The sequence below is a fragment of the Labeo rohita genome, chromosome 3 (assembly GCF_022985175.1).
Source record: "Labeo rohita strain BAU-BD-2019 chromosome 3, IGBB_LRoh.1.0, whole genome shotgun sequence".
NCBI classification, from domain to species: domain Eukaryota; kingdom Metazoa; phylum Chordata; class Actinopteri; order Cypriniformes; family Cyprinidae; genus Labeo; species Labeo rohita.
In genome coordinates, this window is record NC_066871.1 from 55,062,538 (window position 1) to 55,080,027 (window position 17,490).

At 37.3% G+C, this 17,490-nt stretch overlaps 1 protein-coding gene and 1 pseudogene across 1 annotated transcript in view; both read right to left on the minus strand.

Moving 5' to 3' along the window:
• Positions 1 to 4,936, minus strand: part of LOC127162419 (putative autophagy-related protein 11) — a 436,431-nt pseudogene extending 431,495 nt beyond the window's left edge.
• Positions 3,006 to 17,490, minus strand: part of LOC127162127 (GTPase IMAP family member 5) — a 269,255-nt gene continuing 254,770 nt past the window's right edge. The window contains exons 2-4 of the mRNA XM_051104935.1: positions 4,165 to 4,260; positions 3,810 to 3,869; positions 3,006 to 3,615 (exon numbers count right to left, since the gene is read on the minus strand). Of these exons, the coding sequence (XP_050960892.1) occupies positions 3,137 to 3,615; positions 3,810 to 3,869; positions 4,165 to 4,186 (561 nt within the window). The 5' untranslated portion in view covers positions 4,187 to 4,260 and the 3' untranslated portion in view covers positions 3,006 to 3,136. The remainder of the gene's footprint in view (positions 3,616 to 3,809; positions 3,870 to 4,164; positions 4,261 to 17,490) is intronic.

Sequence of the window (17,490 nt, forward strand, 5' to 3'; positions counted from 1 at the left end):
AGAACAATCCTCAGTTCATCTTCACTCTCTGATGAACCTGGAAAAGAGGAAATGCATTACTGTTTGTTAAATGTCATGTCTAGAATTAAAATATATTTTTTTAATAGCTCCATATTTTAAGACCCAAACTGATTTTCTGCTCATTACCTTGTGACAGTAAATGTGTCTCTAGTGAATGAATTTTCTTCTTCATTTCTTCATATTTCACCAGTTTTTCCGTCTGTGCCTCAATAAACATCTCAGTAGAGAAAAACTCTCCTCTGTTTTCTTCCAGCATCTGCTCGATGTTCTCCATCAATGTAGACACTTGTGTTTTGGGACCAAAGAAATGACGTCGTCCTCCAAAACTCTGAATGACAGACTGTGTTTCTTCATTGAGTTCTGCTGTCTGACGCTCTGAATTCTGCTTTATGAGGATCATGATGTGTTTGTTGATTCTTGAGCTGAAGATCCTCTGGATCTCCTCCATTTCTGCTTTGTCTTCATTATTGATTGGAGCGTCAGGAATAACGAGGAGGAAAACATGAACTCCAGGATGACAGAGAGACACACAGTGGAGAGTCTGACGCATCACTTCCTCCTCTGAGAGACGAATCAGAGCTGGAAGCTCCACCAGATTGATCAGACGACCATGAAGATCCATGTCTTTCCTTTTCTCTTTCAGTAGTTTTAATATGGATTTCCTCAGGGTTTCATCACTTCCACACAACACCAAGTTCAGCTTCTGTTGTTTGGTGGCACTTACACCTCCTTAAACACAGAAACATGTTACTAGAACATGTCTAGAACACTGTCACAATACAAAATTGTGCATCATGACTGAATCATTGTGTTTGTTCATTGTTGATTCACATGATCATTTAAGAGGAAAAAGCAGATGATTCATCTGAATATGGACAGTAGTGACAGCTGAGTGCTTATGAAACCACTGGTGAGTTCTGAGCTTCTCTTATCCATAATACAGCACAGATTTCATTGATTTCATAGTTAACCAAATCAGTCAGAGCTATATAAAACCGATTTATTGTGTTTGCATGTTGTTAGTGAGGAATCCTATGATTGTCTTTCCTTTGTTTTTCACACTATTAGGTGTGTATGGGGACATAAAATGGTCAAATACGATATTCAGTATTGCAAAGAAATGTCTTGCTGAATATTTTTGTTTTGTTTTGATACCTATAGACTCTTTTAAGAAAAGGTTTTGTATTGAATCTTAAAGGGTCCTACCACCTTTTAGAGGTTGTCATCATGGGATTTTTACGTTTTATGAATTAAACAGCATGTAAACATACTTTATCAGAATGAAAAAGTTTTATGCAATTATTTAAGACATTTATCATTATATTAGTGCTGTCAATCGGTTAAAAAAATAACTCATTATTCACACTTTTTTTTTCTGTAATTAATCACAATTAAGTTTTTAAAGGGCACCTATTATACCCCCTTTTTACAAGATGTATTATAAACCTCAGGTGTCCCAAGAATGTGTCTGTGAAGTTTCAGCTCAAAACACCCCACAGATCATTTATTATAGATTTTTAAAAAAGCCCATTTTGAGTGGAAGCAGAAACATGATATTTTAGTTCATGTCTCTTTAAATGCAAATGAGCTGCTGCTCCCCGCCCCATTTTTCAGAACAGGGCAGAAAGCGGCTGTCACATGCGAGTACTAAACGAAGTTCTCTTTCACACACAAGTTTATGTTAAAAACACACGTTACAAAAACACAGTCGGTTATGTCTGTGACATCTTCACATTAGATGTGTGTATTAAGTGACAGCAGCGTAATATACAGTACCTATACTGCTGTAGTACTGGGTCTACACTGTTAATATGACCTAAGCAATACAATAAAAGCAGAAAACCACTCACTGCACTGGATGGATAATGTCTATATCTGTAATAAGACAACATTTCTTACTTGAATGCTGCTTTTGAATGCTGCTTTTAACACGGCCGTGTCAGTAAACTATCGTGGGTGGGGCTGGTGAAGTGTGTCATGCATTATGGATCAGTAAGCTATCAGACATGGTTTATGATTTATAGAGATTTATAGAAAAAAAAAAAAAAAGTGGGCAGATTTTTATTATTATAGGGTGGCAGTTGCACACTGCCAACACACATTTATGTTTAAACAACATGTAAAAGAGAATTTTGCATATAGGTACCCTTTAAATATGCTTTTATATTGCAATCATTTTGCATTCATTCTTAAAATGAATGTAGAAACAACATAAAGTCGGTATATTTTTAATATTTGTTAAAATGCTACCAAACAAATTTCGTTGTATCACTACAATGACAATAAAGTCTTTATTTACTTACTAACTTTATTTTTAAATGGCATATTTTTTTTATGACTGCAGTCGAGTATGTAATACCAATACTACTGATGTCCCAGTGGAATCAGTAGGAGTAAATACACAGATATTGAATAAAGTTATCAAACACAAAATTCAAACAAAAGTTGTTTGTATTGTAAATTGTTTCTTTTTTCCTTTTTTTCCTTGATTGACAGACATCACAGCCAGCTGGGTTATTACCTTATTTTGGCTGCTGTTACTTTAAGAGCTACTGCTGCCGAACATGGCAAGGATCTGACACTCTTCGCATTTTCTCACAATTCTTTTTACATTTACTGACCATCTTCAGGTCTTCCCTACTGAAAAAACAACAAACAAAAAAGCCTGACCAGCTAAGGAAGTGGCCAAAACCCATCTTAAACCAGCCTGCTGACCAGCTATATATTCATAGCTAAATATACTGTATGAATACTGTGTGTGTGTGTGTATATATATATATATATATATATATATATACACACTAATTTTGACAGCAATACTTTATGTAGAACATTTTTGGTGTAAAGTGTTCTTCAAGAACCCTTGAGTTCTTTAGAGTGTGTAGATGTTCAATAACCTAATGTCTGAATATCATTCATTAATGTTTTTTCAAAAGCAGGAAATATTACACATTCCTTTCTCTATATGAGAGTTCTTACCATCAAACTTTTTTCCCTCTGTTCTGAGTGAAGCAAAAGTTCTGTTCTGATCCTCATCCAGCAGTTTTTCTTTTGCATCATGATACAGCTCACATGTGAGAAATTCTCCATAGTTTTCTTCAAGTATCTTCTCCAATCATTGTGATATTATAGAGCACCATTCCTCTATTTCATTATTAAATTGAATATGTTCTCCTCCACATTTAGCAGTTAGTTGTTTAATAAATTCGTTAACTTTCACAGATGCCCCTTCATCAGTGGTGATCACTATAGTGCGTTTAATGGCCTCTTCACTGAATGTTTCCAGCACGTATTCCACTCTGTATCTGTTCTCCTCAGTGAAGTGTTTGTGCTGCAGTACGAGTATGAAGACATGAGGTCCTGGATCAGACAGATGGACACACTCTCTCACTGTCTGTGTGATCTGATGATCTGAGATGTTGGTCTGGAGCAGCTGAGGACTGTTGATGATGATCACGTGTCTGTCCTTCAGTCTTCCTGAGACTCTCTCTACAACATCTGGAGGAGCTTCACTGTCAAACGCTGCTCGTCCTAATATGAAGTTTCCCACATCACTGTTTTCAGACACGCTCCAACCCAGAAGAACAATCCTCACTGCAAACAGTCAAATCAGACGTTCAGTGTCCACAATCCTCACATCAGACAGTAACACATGTGAGATGTAACATGATAAGAGAGCAAGACCTTGATCTTAATCAACATCACAGATCAAAATGACCAGAATCCATCAGTAGGAGATTCATTTAATCACTTGTGCCCTTCATTTATTGATGTAGGTACAGACTTACTCTGAGGAGGTTCATGTTTGCTCCATCTTCTCCTGCGAGGAGGATTGTGGACGACAATCACTGTATGAAACAGACGTCATTCATTATATTTGACTCTTTCATCACAGTAACACAAACCAACAGATATAAGCATCTTCAAATGATTCAATGATACAAACAACAACATTAATCAAGGTGAAGATGAGATTCTAAAAGAATGAAAGTAATTTTGCTCATGTTCACTGAATGTGAAGTTTTTTCTGTCTACCCATAATTAATTGTATCTGCATGTAAATAAAAGTGAAAAGAATGAACAGAATGAAAATATTCTTGAAGACTCATTTTAAACTCATTTTAAGCTTTCTGTGATTTTCACCTGTGGTATCGGTGGTTGACATGTTGATATTGTGTTCTTTCTTCAGTTTTCATCTGATCATCTTCTCTGACTCCTGATGTCTGTGTCTTCATCATCCTGTAAGAGATTGTAGTGATTTTCAGACAGTAACACAGTCTCTGTTCATTTATCCAGACTATGTGAATCTCCATCACTGTACTGTCTGTGGTTTGTTGTTCAGTTTTCTGTTTAACTGGTTGAATCTCAACTAGTAGATCATGAAGATCTTCCTCCAAAACTGCTGTAATTCACAGGTTTGATTTCACTGAACAAACACACACTGATAACACTCTCATATATGACAGAAATACGACAGTCTCTAAATTACAAAAAAACAGATTGAACTGAACTATTCAAATGATTGAAATAAGTTTAAGAGAAATGTGTTGAACATGATGTGGAGCTTCAATCTCTACATGATAAACTTGTGCAGATATTTTTCATCCTGTTTCCAGCATGTTAACTTCACATCAGTCAATATTCATGCATCTCAACACTGAACACAGTCTTTTACTCACAGATTTGTTTCTCATACGACTCTGTGACAGAAATGAAAGTGAAACTCACTGATGTTCCTGCAGCTCAAACACTTATTAATGACACTGATGATTAAAATAAACTCATATTTAGTGAATCTGATATTCAGATGTCATATTACATATACAGTGTTTAAAGGGAAATGTAATACCTGTAGGTTTCGTCATGTTTATGTTTAGTTTCTTGTTGCCGTCATGAGAGCAGGAAGAAATCTGTGTGTGTGTGTGTGTGTGTGTGTGTGTGTGTGCAGTCTCATCTTTTTCTTCTTTGGTGTTTTTGGCAGCTTATCGGTGCATTACCGCCACCGACTGGACTGGAGTGTGGATCAGTGTATATATATATATATATATATATACATACATACATACATACATATATACATATACATATATACATATATATATAAGGGAAAGGCCATATAAACAAAACAAACAAAAACTATATTATCTTACTTTACATTCTTTTATAAACTTAATAATATCATCATATATTTTGCCAGCTGTTTTCCCCAATAAACCTGATAAAGAGAAGTCATGGGCTTTTACTTTCTTCAATGACTGAAAAAGGCGAAGTCTCTCATTGTTGTATTTTACACACTGAAGTAGAACATGTTCAGCGGTGTCTTGTAGATTACAGTGCATACATTCCCCAGTTGGGTGCTTGCCAATTATATATAATGTAGTATTAAGTCCAGTCTGTCCAATTCTAAGGTGTGTAATAATGTTTTCATCCCTTCGATTTCTATTTCCCTTTATCCCAGCATCAACTGTTTTTTTTTTGTGTGTGTGTGTGTGTGTGTGTGTGTGTGTGAGTGACGTCACCTCCCGATACAAACACGCCCTGCAATAATGTCCCGCCCACTGATCTATAATAAAGAACAGTTAATCACTGTTTATGCTGTTTTGTTATAGTGTTTTTATTCCTACAGGCTAAATGCATGTTTCAACAATTACTGTCACAGATGGCGGTATTTTATCACTGAATCATTCATTCAGAAATGAAACAAGCGACTCTCTTTACGAATGTGTAATTGAATTGACATTGACAAAATTGGGCAAAATCAGGTAGAGTTATAGTCATATAATTTAAGGCACTTAATATAATAGAATTTGCGCGATCTTTAAGAGTTTGAAATTGATGTTTCTCAATTAGGGACATTAAAATATACACATCATAACTAGGAGAAATAATGCTGACTAATTCTAAATCAATTTCAGACACCAGATATATGTTCATGTTTAATATGTCCTGCATAATTCCTTACATAAAGAAATATATTTTGTGTTGGATCAGTTAACTGTGTCGTCAAGTGCGCAGCTGACACACCCACCTGAACGATTTCAAAACATTGCTTATCCTGCCCGAAAAGACGATAAACATCGCAAATAACTTTTTAAGTAAAAATTAATTTACATACACATATTATCAAAACTGGTCCTGTGTGACTGATACGCTTAAAATCGGGTGATTTTAGGTCAGCGGTTTGGCTGTGAGTCAGTGGTGCTCTCTGCCGGTAGGGAATAGTAAGATTGCGGATCGAACACTTCCGGTGGCTTCACTGCCTAGCACATAGATATATATACTGACTATAGATGTCGCCTTGGGCCTCTAAGCATACGTCAACATCGCCGCCATCTTGTGTCGGGGATCTGAAGGAAGCGCCAAAGTTTTTCATGAACTGGATGTTTTCAAAGAATGGTTAACCTGTGTTATATACTGTAGCCTAATCATTTAATAAGCTGTTGTAAATACTGGAAGATGTTTTCACACTACGTACGCACGTTATGTTTGTTTTTGTGTTATATAACCATTTTACGCTGGGTCATTGTATTGCAGGCTTGCTGATGTACAAAATAAACCAGTAGAATTCAGATGTTTTAATTAACATGTATTTTTAAGTATGGATATCACACCATTGTAGCAGGGTTCCCGCGGGTCCTTCAAAAGTCTTAAATTTAATTTATCAAATTTAAGGTCATAAAAAGTCTTAAATTGTACAAGAAAGTCTTACTTATGATTAAGAGGTCTTAAATTTTAGGCACGGGAAGATCAGAATTGCGATACAGCTTAGTGTCACGATTAAACTTCAAAAGGCTGTGATTTCGTTAAATAAACACGAGCGCTGCGCGTTCAAAGTCCGGTGCTGAGCTGCTTCGTGTACTGCGGTTACCGGGGAAACACATGTCTGCAGTTCCGAATGCGCCATCTGCTGCCAGAGATTGAATGTGCACTTTCAATAAGTCTGTTGTTTTGAGTAGAGTATTCTTACAAAACAGGAGGCTGCAGTTTCAGAAACGCATTTTAGGACCCTGTAATTTTTTTAAATTATTTATTTTTATTTTATTTTATTGTATTTATTTATTTATTCGTATTATGTATACATTAACAGCTCATACTATAGCAGTAGCTATTCAATTCTGTATATTATTATTTTTTGTCTGTCAGTTGGAACAAACCAAAAAACTAAAAAAAATCATTTGAGATTTGGACGATTTATGATGATTTAATTTCTGCCTAGATGCAGATGTTAGGTTCCCCATCCTAACATTCTGAGGTCTGTTGGTCAGGAAGTCCATAATTGTTTTTTTTTTTCCGCTTTATTAATTTAAATTTTGCTCTATTATTTATCTATTTATTTATATTTTATATATACTTTATTTTATATTATTCATGTTTTTTTCATATCACTATCAGCATCCTTGTAATTGTTTTGTGCATTGTAGAACAAATTAATTAGTTATGTACGTGTGTCTAAGTATTGTATTGTATATGATATATCACATATTTATAATAGAACATAGATTAATTAATTATTTTACTTATATCATGTAAGTAAAATAATTAATTAATCTATGTTCTATCATAAATATATGTCTGACATTTATAATAAACCAAACGGCTTGAAAATCGGTTGAAAATTAAGCAAATTAAGGTGATTTTAATCGTTGATAGTTCTCTGCCAATGTTATACGCAGAGTAGACGCGGCTTCCCCCGACCCAAGATGGCGGCCGCGCTGACGCATCGTTCCTATGGACAGCAGCGTCAGAGGCGACATCTAGTCAGTATATATATCTGGGGTCTAGCAGCAGTTTAGAACGCAGTGAGCGATCCAGTCATTATATATAGATCAGTGGTCCCGCCCCTCACTTTGATTGACGGCTTTCCGCGCCGACATCGGAAATTCAAATGCAAATGGAATCGCGATTCCATAGTTTTGGCCGGTTACATGCGCGACGCAGAGAGAGTGAAAAAGCAAACGTGGTAATTGATTTTGCTATTTAAATATGACAGGCTCATAACTCGTAAGACATGGGAAATGCAACTGCAAATGGACTTTGCTTTTTCATTTGAAATTTGGCAGACACTGCGTTCGCGAAAGCGAAAAAGCAAACGGTAATGCAAAATTTGCAGTTGCATTTGGATTATGTCAAACTTTATGTGTATGGAAAACAAAATTGCAAATACAATTTGCAATTCCTTTTGATAAATGTCCGGGATTTCCCTCCATACTATTGTAATATGTAGCTCGTGGGCATAATCTAATTGGAGATAATGAGGTCCAACAAGAAAGACTGGACATCCGTGCCGTATCTACCATTGAGGACACCGAGGTCATGTCCTCGGTATTTTTTCCCGAGATTTCAAATTAGTCAAAGCTGAAATCCAGCAGTGATGATCAATGCCAAACACAGAACCTGGTCCGTGTCCGAATCCATATGTCGTCTGTATTTTCTCCCAATTAAATTCACATTCTCCGTCTAATCTCAAGTGAAATCTCCGCCTCTATCTGTCTTTGCAGGCAGCGGCACGTGACGTCACGTTACGCTACAGATTCAGAGAGTTGGGAAAGCCGGTGTTATGGATCAACTGGGGATCATGTTAACGTGGGATGCGCGCGTGCACGCAAGTATGTTTACCTGGATTTCCGGCAGATGTTAGATGACGACAGATTCGTCACATGCAAAATTGCACAGGTCATAGAATTGAAATCGTGTTTCACCAGTAGTACACATTTGTTATGCAAAATAAAGCGCTTTGATTTCGCCGTGTTCGTGTCTGCGTATGTCACGCAGTTATAGGAAGTTTACCATGCTCCCATGTCACGCTCACAAACCACGCCCACGTTAATATGGGACAGTCATTGCAATGAATGATCAAACTCCTCAACGAACTGAAGTGAAACTGTAAGTATTTTCTTTTCAATATCTCTGTATAGCATTGTGTCTGTAGTGTGCTGTCATATGTGTTCTAATTAACAAACATAGATTAAGTTCAAATTTAGGATACCTAAAACAAACAAGAATTGCAAAGGCCATTATGTTTTTATTGACAAGTCTTGTTTGATCTTAAGTTTACTATTGTTCCTAATCAAATTATTAATGTTCTGAGTTATTACTTAATATTAAAGAAAATAAAATAATAAAAGAACAGATGCTTTGGCTTGAGTTTAAGTGATTTTACACTTTATTATTATTATAATTATTATTTTCTGAGATCTCTTGATTGCTCTGATGCCTCTGTATCCTCTTCTCTGGGCATATGACTGATCTGAAATCAACATTTTGCATAGGCTTAGATCTCTGTTTAGACCAATTAATGACTCTTTTTGTTCTTTACATACTACATCCTGGGCTCCCGTTGTGTTTCTAACAGTAGAAAACATGATGAACAGATTCAAAAGCCAAACTCTAATATTTGTGATGAACACAGGAAGGTATTTTTATACAATTAATATTAGCTATATGTATGTAACATTTGTGGCATGTTTACATTTACAAGGTGACAAAGTTTTTGACAAGTGTTTAACAATTAAAAATGAGCCATGTTGTAGGGAACTTTCTTACCAACTCAGGTTCCTTGTCCAGTTTCCATACTGTCTTTTGTCCTTTGATAACCACTCAGTGACAACCGCAACTTTTTCATGTTGAACATATGATGAATTATTACATATATGGCTAATATTCCAAGAGACAGTACACATCACTAACCTCATAATCATTTGGCACCTCACATGAATAGGATACCTCTCCTAAACATCAATTAGAATAGGATAAGTTTTATTATGTACTTTATTGCAGACTTATTAAACTAAAATATGACACATATTCAGTTTTATAAGTGAAATGTAATGAACGGGGGCCTCTTTATATGTAATATAACTTTGAATTATGCCAGTTATCTTCATTTCAGTGGTAACAACCTCACTAACACCTGTAAAGAGATGACAACAACCCCTGCAAAAAAATTCACATGATCCCAACTCTTAATTAGCATGCAAAACTGCAAAATTATCATTATGATCACTATATGTAATCAATGCCTTAAAATGTTTCTGCTTAACTGAATGATGTTAATTAACCAGATCCAGTCTGTTATCCAGACTAGATGATGAATCAGAACCTAGAGACGACCACTACTTCTCTGAATGTCAGCTGAGACCATCACAAATAGATGTGCCCTAGAGACAGATCCACCTTGTCACAAGACAGCCATCAACACAACTGAACTGAGCTGGACTATGACTTCACTGACTCTACGTAGAGCTGACTTTAACAGAAAAAAATGTACTGTTTACTTTTAGAGCTGCTTTTCAGGATAATTAAATTTTGTTTGCATTACTGACACACTGTAAAGCTGCTCTTACTGTAATAAGCACAATATAAATAAAGGTGACTTGACTTGATAGACCTTTGTTAAAAAAAAAAAAAAACATTTCTGCCATATGTGACCCTGGACAACAACAACAAAAAAAAAAAGTTTTTTGTTATGCATTGTTTTTTTTTTTTTTTTTTTTTTTTTTTGTTGTTTTTTTTTTATTAGTAATATGTATTGCTAATAACTTCCATCTGGACAACTTTAACTGCAATTTTTTCAATTTTTAGATTTTTTTTTGCACCCTCATATTACAGATTTTAAAGTAGTTGTATCTCATCCAAATAACTATCCTAACAAACCATACATCAATAGAAAGATTATTCAGCTTTTTGCTGATGTATAAATCTCAATTTCAAAAAATGTACCCTTATGGCTGGTTTTGTGGTCCAGGGTCACATATGGACATTACACTGACATGTGTCATTTCTGACATAGCAGATTTCTCTTCCTAGTAACAGAAACATGCATTTTATGTAATTTTGCTTTGAAGCTACGGTATGTGTATTGTTAAAAGTGTTTTTTGTAATTTTGCTTAAACACCCATGTATATATGTTTGATAAACATTAAATAATTTGTTGAACTTAAGCACATATAATGCACTGCATCCTATCTGTGTCACTAATTTGAAATTATGGGCACAATGCAAAACTATAGCTTGTTTATCACTTATTCTTTATCAATATTTAAAAAAAAAGAAAAGAAAAAATAAAGTTAATAAAGTGCTTGACGCCCCTTTAACTAATATGCCTACTTAAAATTAATACACAAATTAAATATTTTTTGCACATAACAGGCTTTTTACAATGTAAATACCTTACTTTTAATTGTTATTAAAAAAAAAAAACATTCAATCCGCGAATGTAGCCTAAACAAAACAATCTGGGCGTGGTTTGTGAGATCCGACATGAAAACGCATTAAACTTCCCTTAAACGGCATCTGATACATTGGAATAGTGAAAGGGAAAACAATAGAGTCCAATGATGATACAAACATGCTAAAATAATATGGAAAGCTTTGAAATCTGTTCCGTAGAAAATTCCATGTGACGAATCTGTGGCCGTCCAACACCTGCTGGAATCTCAGATAAAACTATTTGCGTGCACGCGCATATCCCCAGATAACATGATCCCCAGTTGATCCAATACATCGTAGTGTGGTCTTGAGAGAAATGCAGACATGAAGAAGAACTTGCATCAAACTAAATTAAGTTTTAAAAAGCCAACCACAGAAGGGCAGGGAAAGAGTAGGAGAGAAGGTGAGCCTGTGTGTGTCAGTGGCAGACTGGTCAGCGCTGTGAAGCGCTAAGTTTCATTTGTCATTAGAATCTCAAGAAACACACAAAACTACGTCGTCACAGGCAGTCCTATAGGACTGACTAAACAGGCTTGTTCGAGTTTGCTGGCTAAGTAGATGGATAAGACTTCATCCGTTAGACGGTCAGCTAAGCAACATCAGCAATAGTGACTTTTGCTCAACGAAAAAAGTCCCACTCACAGTCACAGCCAGCGATTCGACGCGCCCGTTTAGTCAGATATGTGCAGCCTGCTCATATTTTACTGTGAACTAGCAGTAGGCTAGGGTATGCCATGGTTCCTGATGGCCTCGTTGTGACTGAAGTAGCCTAGATTGCCCATATTCAGGAGGCTCTAAAGATACAGAATCACTTACCTTATCCATCTATGAGATAGGCTACTGCCAGTTCAAAAACATATCATTCAATAATCAATAGGCCTTTCTACAAATATTGTGATAACAGCCGATAGCCTAATCATAAAAATAACCATATGCTAATGAATAATGTGAAAAGTGTCCCCCTCAATAGCTTACTTATTTTTGCATGTTGTCAATCAAGGGATAACAGCAGTAGGCTATTGCAATTAGGCTACCATTCATTTAGCTTAAATTCTTTTTTTTTTTTTTCAATCAGTTCTGAGAAGTTTTGTTAGTACAGGCTAGTCAATTACTGTGAGGTTCACATATAGGCTAAATTATTGTGAATTTATAAATTAAATAATGCATCTGTTATTAAGACTTGTTGTCTTAATGTTCAACAGATGAGACCGGAGAGAGAGATAATCAGGCAGAGAGAGAGTCAAGACAAGAGAAGAGGGAAATAACAGGTGCAACACAGTCAGATGGTCCGACTCCGAGTGCATGTTCCTCCATCTGTGATCCAGCTATGGATCTAGGCTATCTAGTCTAGCTCTCATGCATGTCCACCAGAACATTGAAATTGACCCCCATCGAGTGCTCCAGAGATGGGATGCTTCTGGCCACAGGAGAATTCTTACTTGTTTTGACAAGAGGTGAGACTTAATGTAATTTAACAATATGAACTAACTATTATGACATGTGTTGCATGTACTACAGATGGTGCTGTATTAATAGGAGGAAAGGGGTGGAATACTGATGTATTGTTTTGTTTTTTGTTTTTTTCTATTCATTATGTCATTACAGCTAATGATGTGAACACTGGATAGATGGATTGATCTCCACCACAAGACAAGAGGCTAGATTATTCTCTCTCTTGTTCTCACACACATAGACACATGCATATACTGTACAAATTTTACAATCTCACACAATTTGCCTCTATTAAAACAAACCTTTCACAGAGGCATACACACAGAATAGGTTGGTTGCAAGTCATCAGTTCACACCCTCTCTAGGCCTACTGTATGTCTCTTCACATAAACCCACAAATGGCCTAATACACACACACACACACACACACACACTCGCTCACTCTCTTTCTGAAACACACAGACACACACAGACACATTGATATATGCCAAGCCAACACTTTAAGGGTACATATTTAAAGAATACAGCAGTTGTTTACTTTCTATTGTCATGTGTTATGTACGTTACAATGTAAATATGGCTGCCATACTTTAGGTAGCTGAGAAACACAGTCACGTATGGTGCCATTTTTACACAAGTATAGAATTGTGAAAAATAAATGTGTCTTCCCAATCTATGGTATTTTTTTGTATTTATTTGTGTGTGTGTGTGTGTGTGTGTGTGTGTGAAAAAATGACCTCTGTATTTGAAAAATCCTGGCTACGGCCCTAAGTGGCAAGTGTCTTTCACATGTTTCCTATATTGTTCACCATGTTCAGGAGCTGACATATGTGATATATTCTGGGATTCCAGCAGAAAACATTTCAAAGAGAATAATGTGAGTAGATACTGTCCCATTTCATTGTCCATTCATCACTGTCACTGACATTGCTAATCAGAGATCATGACCAGGAGCGTTTATAGAGCTTAATCATGCTTTTTTTTGGTGGGGGGAGTGAGTTACCAGCACTCTCTCCACCCTCAATACCTTGAGCAAGGCACCGAACCTCCAGTGTGTGTGTTCACTTGGATGGGTTAAATGCAGAGCACAAATTCTGAGTATGGGTCACCATACTTGGCCACATGTTACGTCCTTTCCTTTTCATTTCAAAAGATCCATGTCACACTTTGTCTTTCTTCACTGACTGCTGTCAGTATGAAGTTCAAGACATTGATGTTCCTCCTTCTTCCACTCACTCTTACAAGTCTACATCCCATCCAGATGCCTGAGATCAGTAAGTAAGCAATCTCATGTTACCACAAAAATCGCTCTCCAGAACCTTCTCATTCACTGTTCGTCACTTAACTGCATTGTGCTGATTCTTTAAATAGGAAAAAACACTCTTCTTGCTCTCACCATTTCTTAATCCCTCTGTTAAAAATGCTTCTTGACTTTTTCATGCGACCAATCAACATTTTCAACATCACCATCATGTGCATCAAATGCAGTTAGTGCGTCAGCTGCGACAGTGGGCCAGTAATTGCCTGGCAGTGGTCGCTAACCTTCCCTCCGATACAAGATCGAACAGCTGTGAGCTCTGGCTTAGTCAGGGGCTGCAGGATACCCATGAATCTGCCCTTGGACTGCTCTGGCATTGTCAGTTGGACACTACAAGCACAGGGTAGTAAATTGCACTAAAGTAACCATGCGCGACATTTATCGTGTCCTGGCCAGCAAATACGATCCCCTCATAAAAGTAGACTGCCAATATGCTATTCCAGCCTATACTTCCCCTTGAGCTATGCACAGCTCTTGTCCTTGTCACAGAACTCACCATCCCCACTGGTTCCTTAACACTCCGGTCAGATTCTATGATTGCTTTCCTGGCTCTTGTCAAGTTCTTATCATTATAAAGTGTTTGTGGGAATTCAGGTGGCGTTGATACAAGAACTCACAGCATCTGTGATCTGGCTTTACGTACAATCTGAGGACAATCCTGCAGACAGCATCACAAGAGGTAAACGCCTGTGTGACCTAGGAAAAGGAAGCCAGTGGAATCAAGGTCCTTCATTTACCAAACAATGAACTGCCCCAAGCAACCTTCCTTATCTGCTGAAGAACAGAGCAAAGAGTTAAGGCATTCTGCATTTTGTGGATCGACTACAGTTATGCCTTTGACAAATCAACAGCAGTATGACACACTGGCTGAGCTCATAAAATCATGCAGTCAGCAGCTTTATGGGGCAGTGAACGTTGCATGCGCTGACAAACAAAGAGTCTTGCCCTGCTGAGATGCCTCAACTGAAGTCTGGGAAACCAGTATCTGGTACGAGCAGGCTGGCTCCTTTCTCTCTGAGTTTGACCCTACCACTGGACTCATTCATGTGGGCGGCCGTTTAAGACGCTGCAGTGAGGCAGAATTGAATCCATCCCATCGTCCTTGCATCACAACATCCTGTGATCAAACTCATTATTAAGGATTATGATGAGAAGCTGCACCACCCAGGGCCAGAACAAGTGTTCGCAGAGTTAAGGAGGACTTACTGGGTATTGCGAGGCCGTAAAGCAGTATGGCGACTGATGAAAATCGAACCCACGTCAGACAGTGGGTTGGAGAAGTTACAAATTTATTCAAAATATTTCAGAAATGCAAATTATTAATAACTTAAAAATGAGAAAATAAAATTTAGTTTCAGTAAGAATGTTCAATCCAATCATTTCACAAATAATTTGCATAACGCAAACTCAATAAAAGTCATTCTTAATCAGTTAATATAAATCTAAGAAATCTATAAATTGTATCAATCATGTAAGTCTTACAAATCTTACCAGTCTCACAAGTCTGAGAAGGTTAAGTCTATAGAAGGTCTAGGCTAACCTGTGAGCTTCAGAGCAGAAAAGGAGAAGAAGCAGAAGGAGGAGCTGAAATTCTTTGTCTGCATGTGTATTTATACCCTGTATTCTCGAGGAGGTTTGAACCACCTAAAAATAAGCCTTCCTGCTACGTGACAAACTATGGTGGATTAAAAGGTCAATGATGACTATATGGTCTTGTGATGTCTGAAAAGAATAATAATAATTAAACTCTGTGGTTTATACTCCCCAGAAGGCAGAATGGACATTTGGTTCATTTATACATCTCGAAATTACTAGAACTCAGACAGACATGTGCAGGTTCTTGAGATCAAAAATAACCCTATGCACAAGGACGTGTGCTAGGCCGGAATTAAAACTAGACATAGCTAACCACAAAGACATAGGCCAAGTCCAGACTGTACAGGTCTATTATGCACGTGGCAAACTAGTCACACAAAGAGCTCATTATGCTCAGTACATCTAGTATATGATTCTTATGAGTTGTTAACAAAATGTTATAAGACTTATGACTTATTAATAAGAATAATTCATAAACATTTGCATAGTTAGTTCATAATACATAACTTCTCATATGAGTATGCAAATTTCAAAAAAAGTCCAAAGAGACAAGAGAGGGGATTAAAACCAAACTTGCAAGAGAGAAAAGAAAGCAGCAAGCTACTAGTGACCAAACAGCAAATACACAAGAAATTTGTGAAAGAAAAGAAAACACAATGATAAATAAGTTTTAAACCCTGTCTGGTATGCAACTGACTGGAAATTTAGCAGAAAAGGAACAGAGACCTGTGCACCAGAAATAAAAGCTTACATGGACATGGTAGTAGCCTCGCTCCCAGCGTCTGTTGACAGGACAGACCAGATAAAACTTGAGACCAAAAAGGATGAAATAAAGAAAGAACTGAAGTTCTTTCCAAGTTTCAGTGAAAACAAACACACAACAATCTCTTGCCTCATGCAGTGCAGAGTGACTGAGTTGAAGTGAGTCCAGTTTATTTTCCAGCGAGCATACATTAGAGCGCATAAGTGTTGGAAGAGCTGGTCTGGTGGGGTTAGCCCTTAGCCTAGCTCGTATGCCTCCACGCTTGCCGCACTTCTGTCCCATCACACGCCGCCGGTGCTGCCACTTTGTGTGGGTAGCACTGCTCAGTGCAATCTCCAAATTGGTGATGTAGTGATGATTGTTGAGCCTCAGCTCCCTCAAGCTTTGTGGCCAGTGGGAAAAATCTCAGAAGTGCACCCAGGAGCAGGTGACAGGGTAAGGTCAGCCACTGTGCAAGTTGAGCGGAGAGCGTATACTCGACCTGTGGCTCGTCTTGTCAAGCCACCAGCCCTGTCTGAAGAGGATTAATCCATTTCAAGTGAAAGACATTTTGTCAAGATGTAATTCAGTCATTGAATTCGGGGGTAGCTGTTCAAAAGTCTTCTTGAACTTTCTTCATGTGACCAATCAACATTTGCAACATCACCATCATGTGCATCACATGCTGTCAGGAAGTGAAACAGGTGCGCTGAGCAGAACCTGAATGTGAACTCTTTCCATGAGTAATCATCTTCATCTCACGTTTGTCTGCAGCATCCCAAATTGACTGATACTGTACTATAGTTTCGTGTGCATATAAAGTAAGTGTATTTTGTTGTTCTTTATTTAAATTTTACGATTGTTTTTTATGCCATGAGTGAGACTCATCTAACATTATTGCGTCATATGTATTTAACGAGTTCGGACTTATATATAATCAGATTCAGCAAATAGAAAGCGTATTTGGCGTGCTGTTTTGAGGGAGGGCTCAGAGTTCAGAGTATAGCCCGAACCCAGGGAGCTCTCCCCACAATGCCACAGATGTCGCAAGTTTTGAGGGAGCGTGCAGTTGGCGTGCTGACTGCAGGAATGTCCACCAGAGCTGTTACCTGTGAATTGAATGTTCTTTTTTCTACCATAAGCCGTCTCCCAA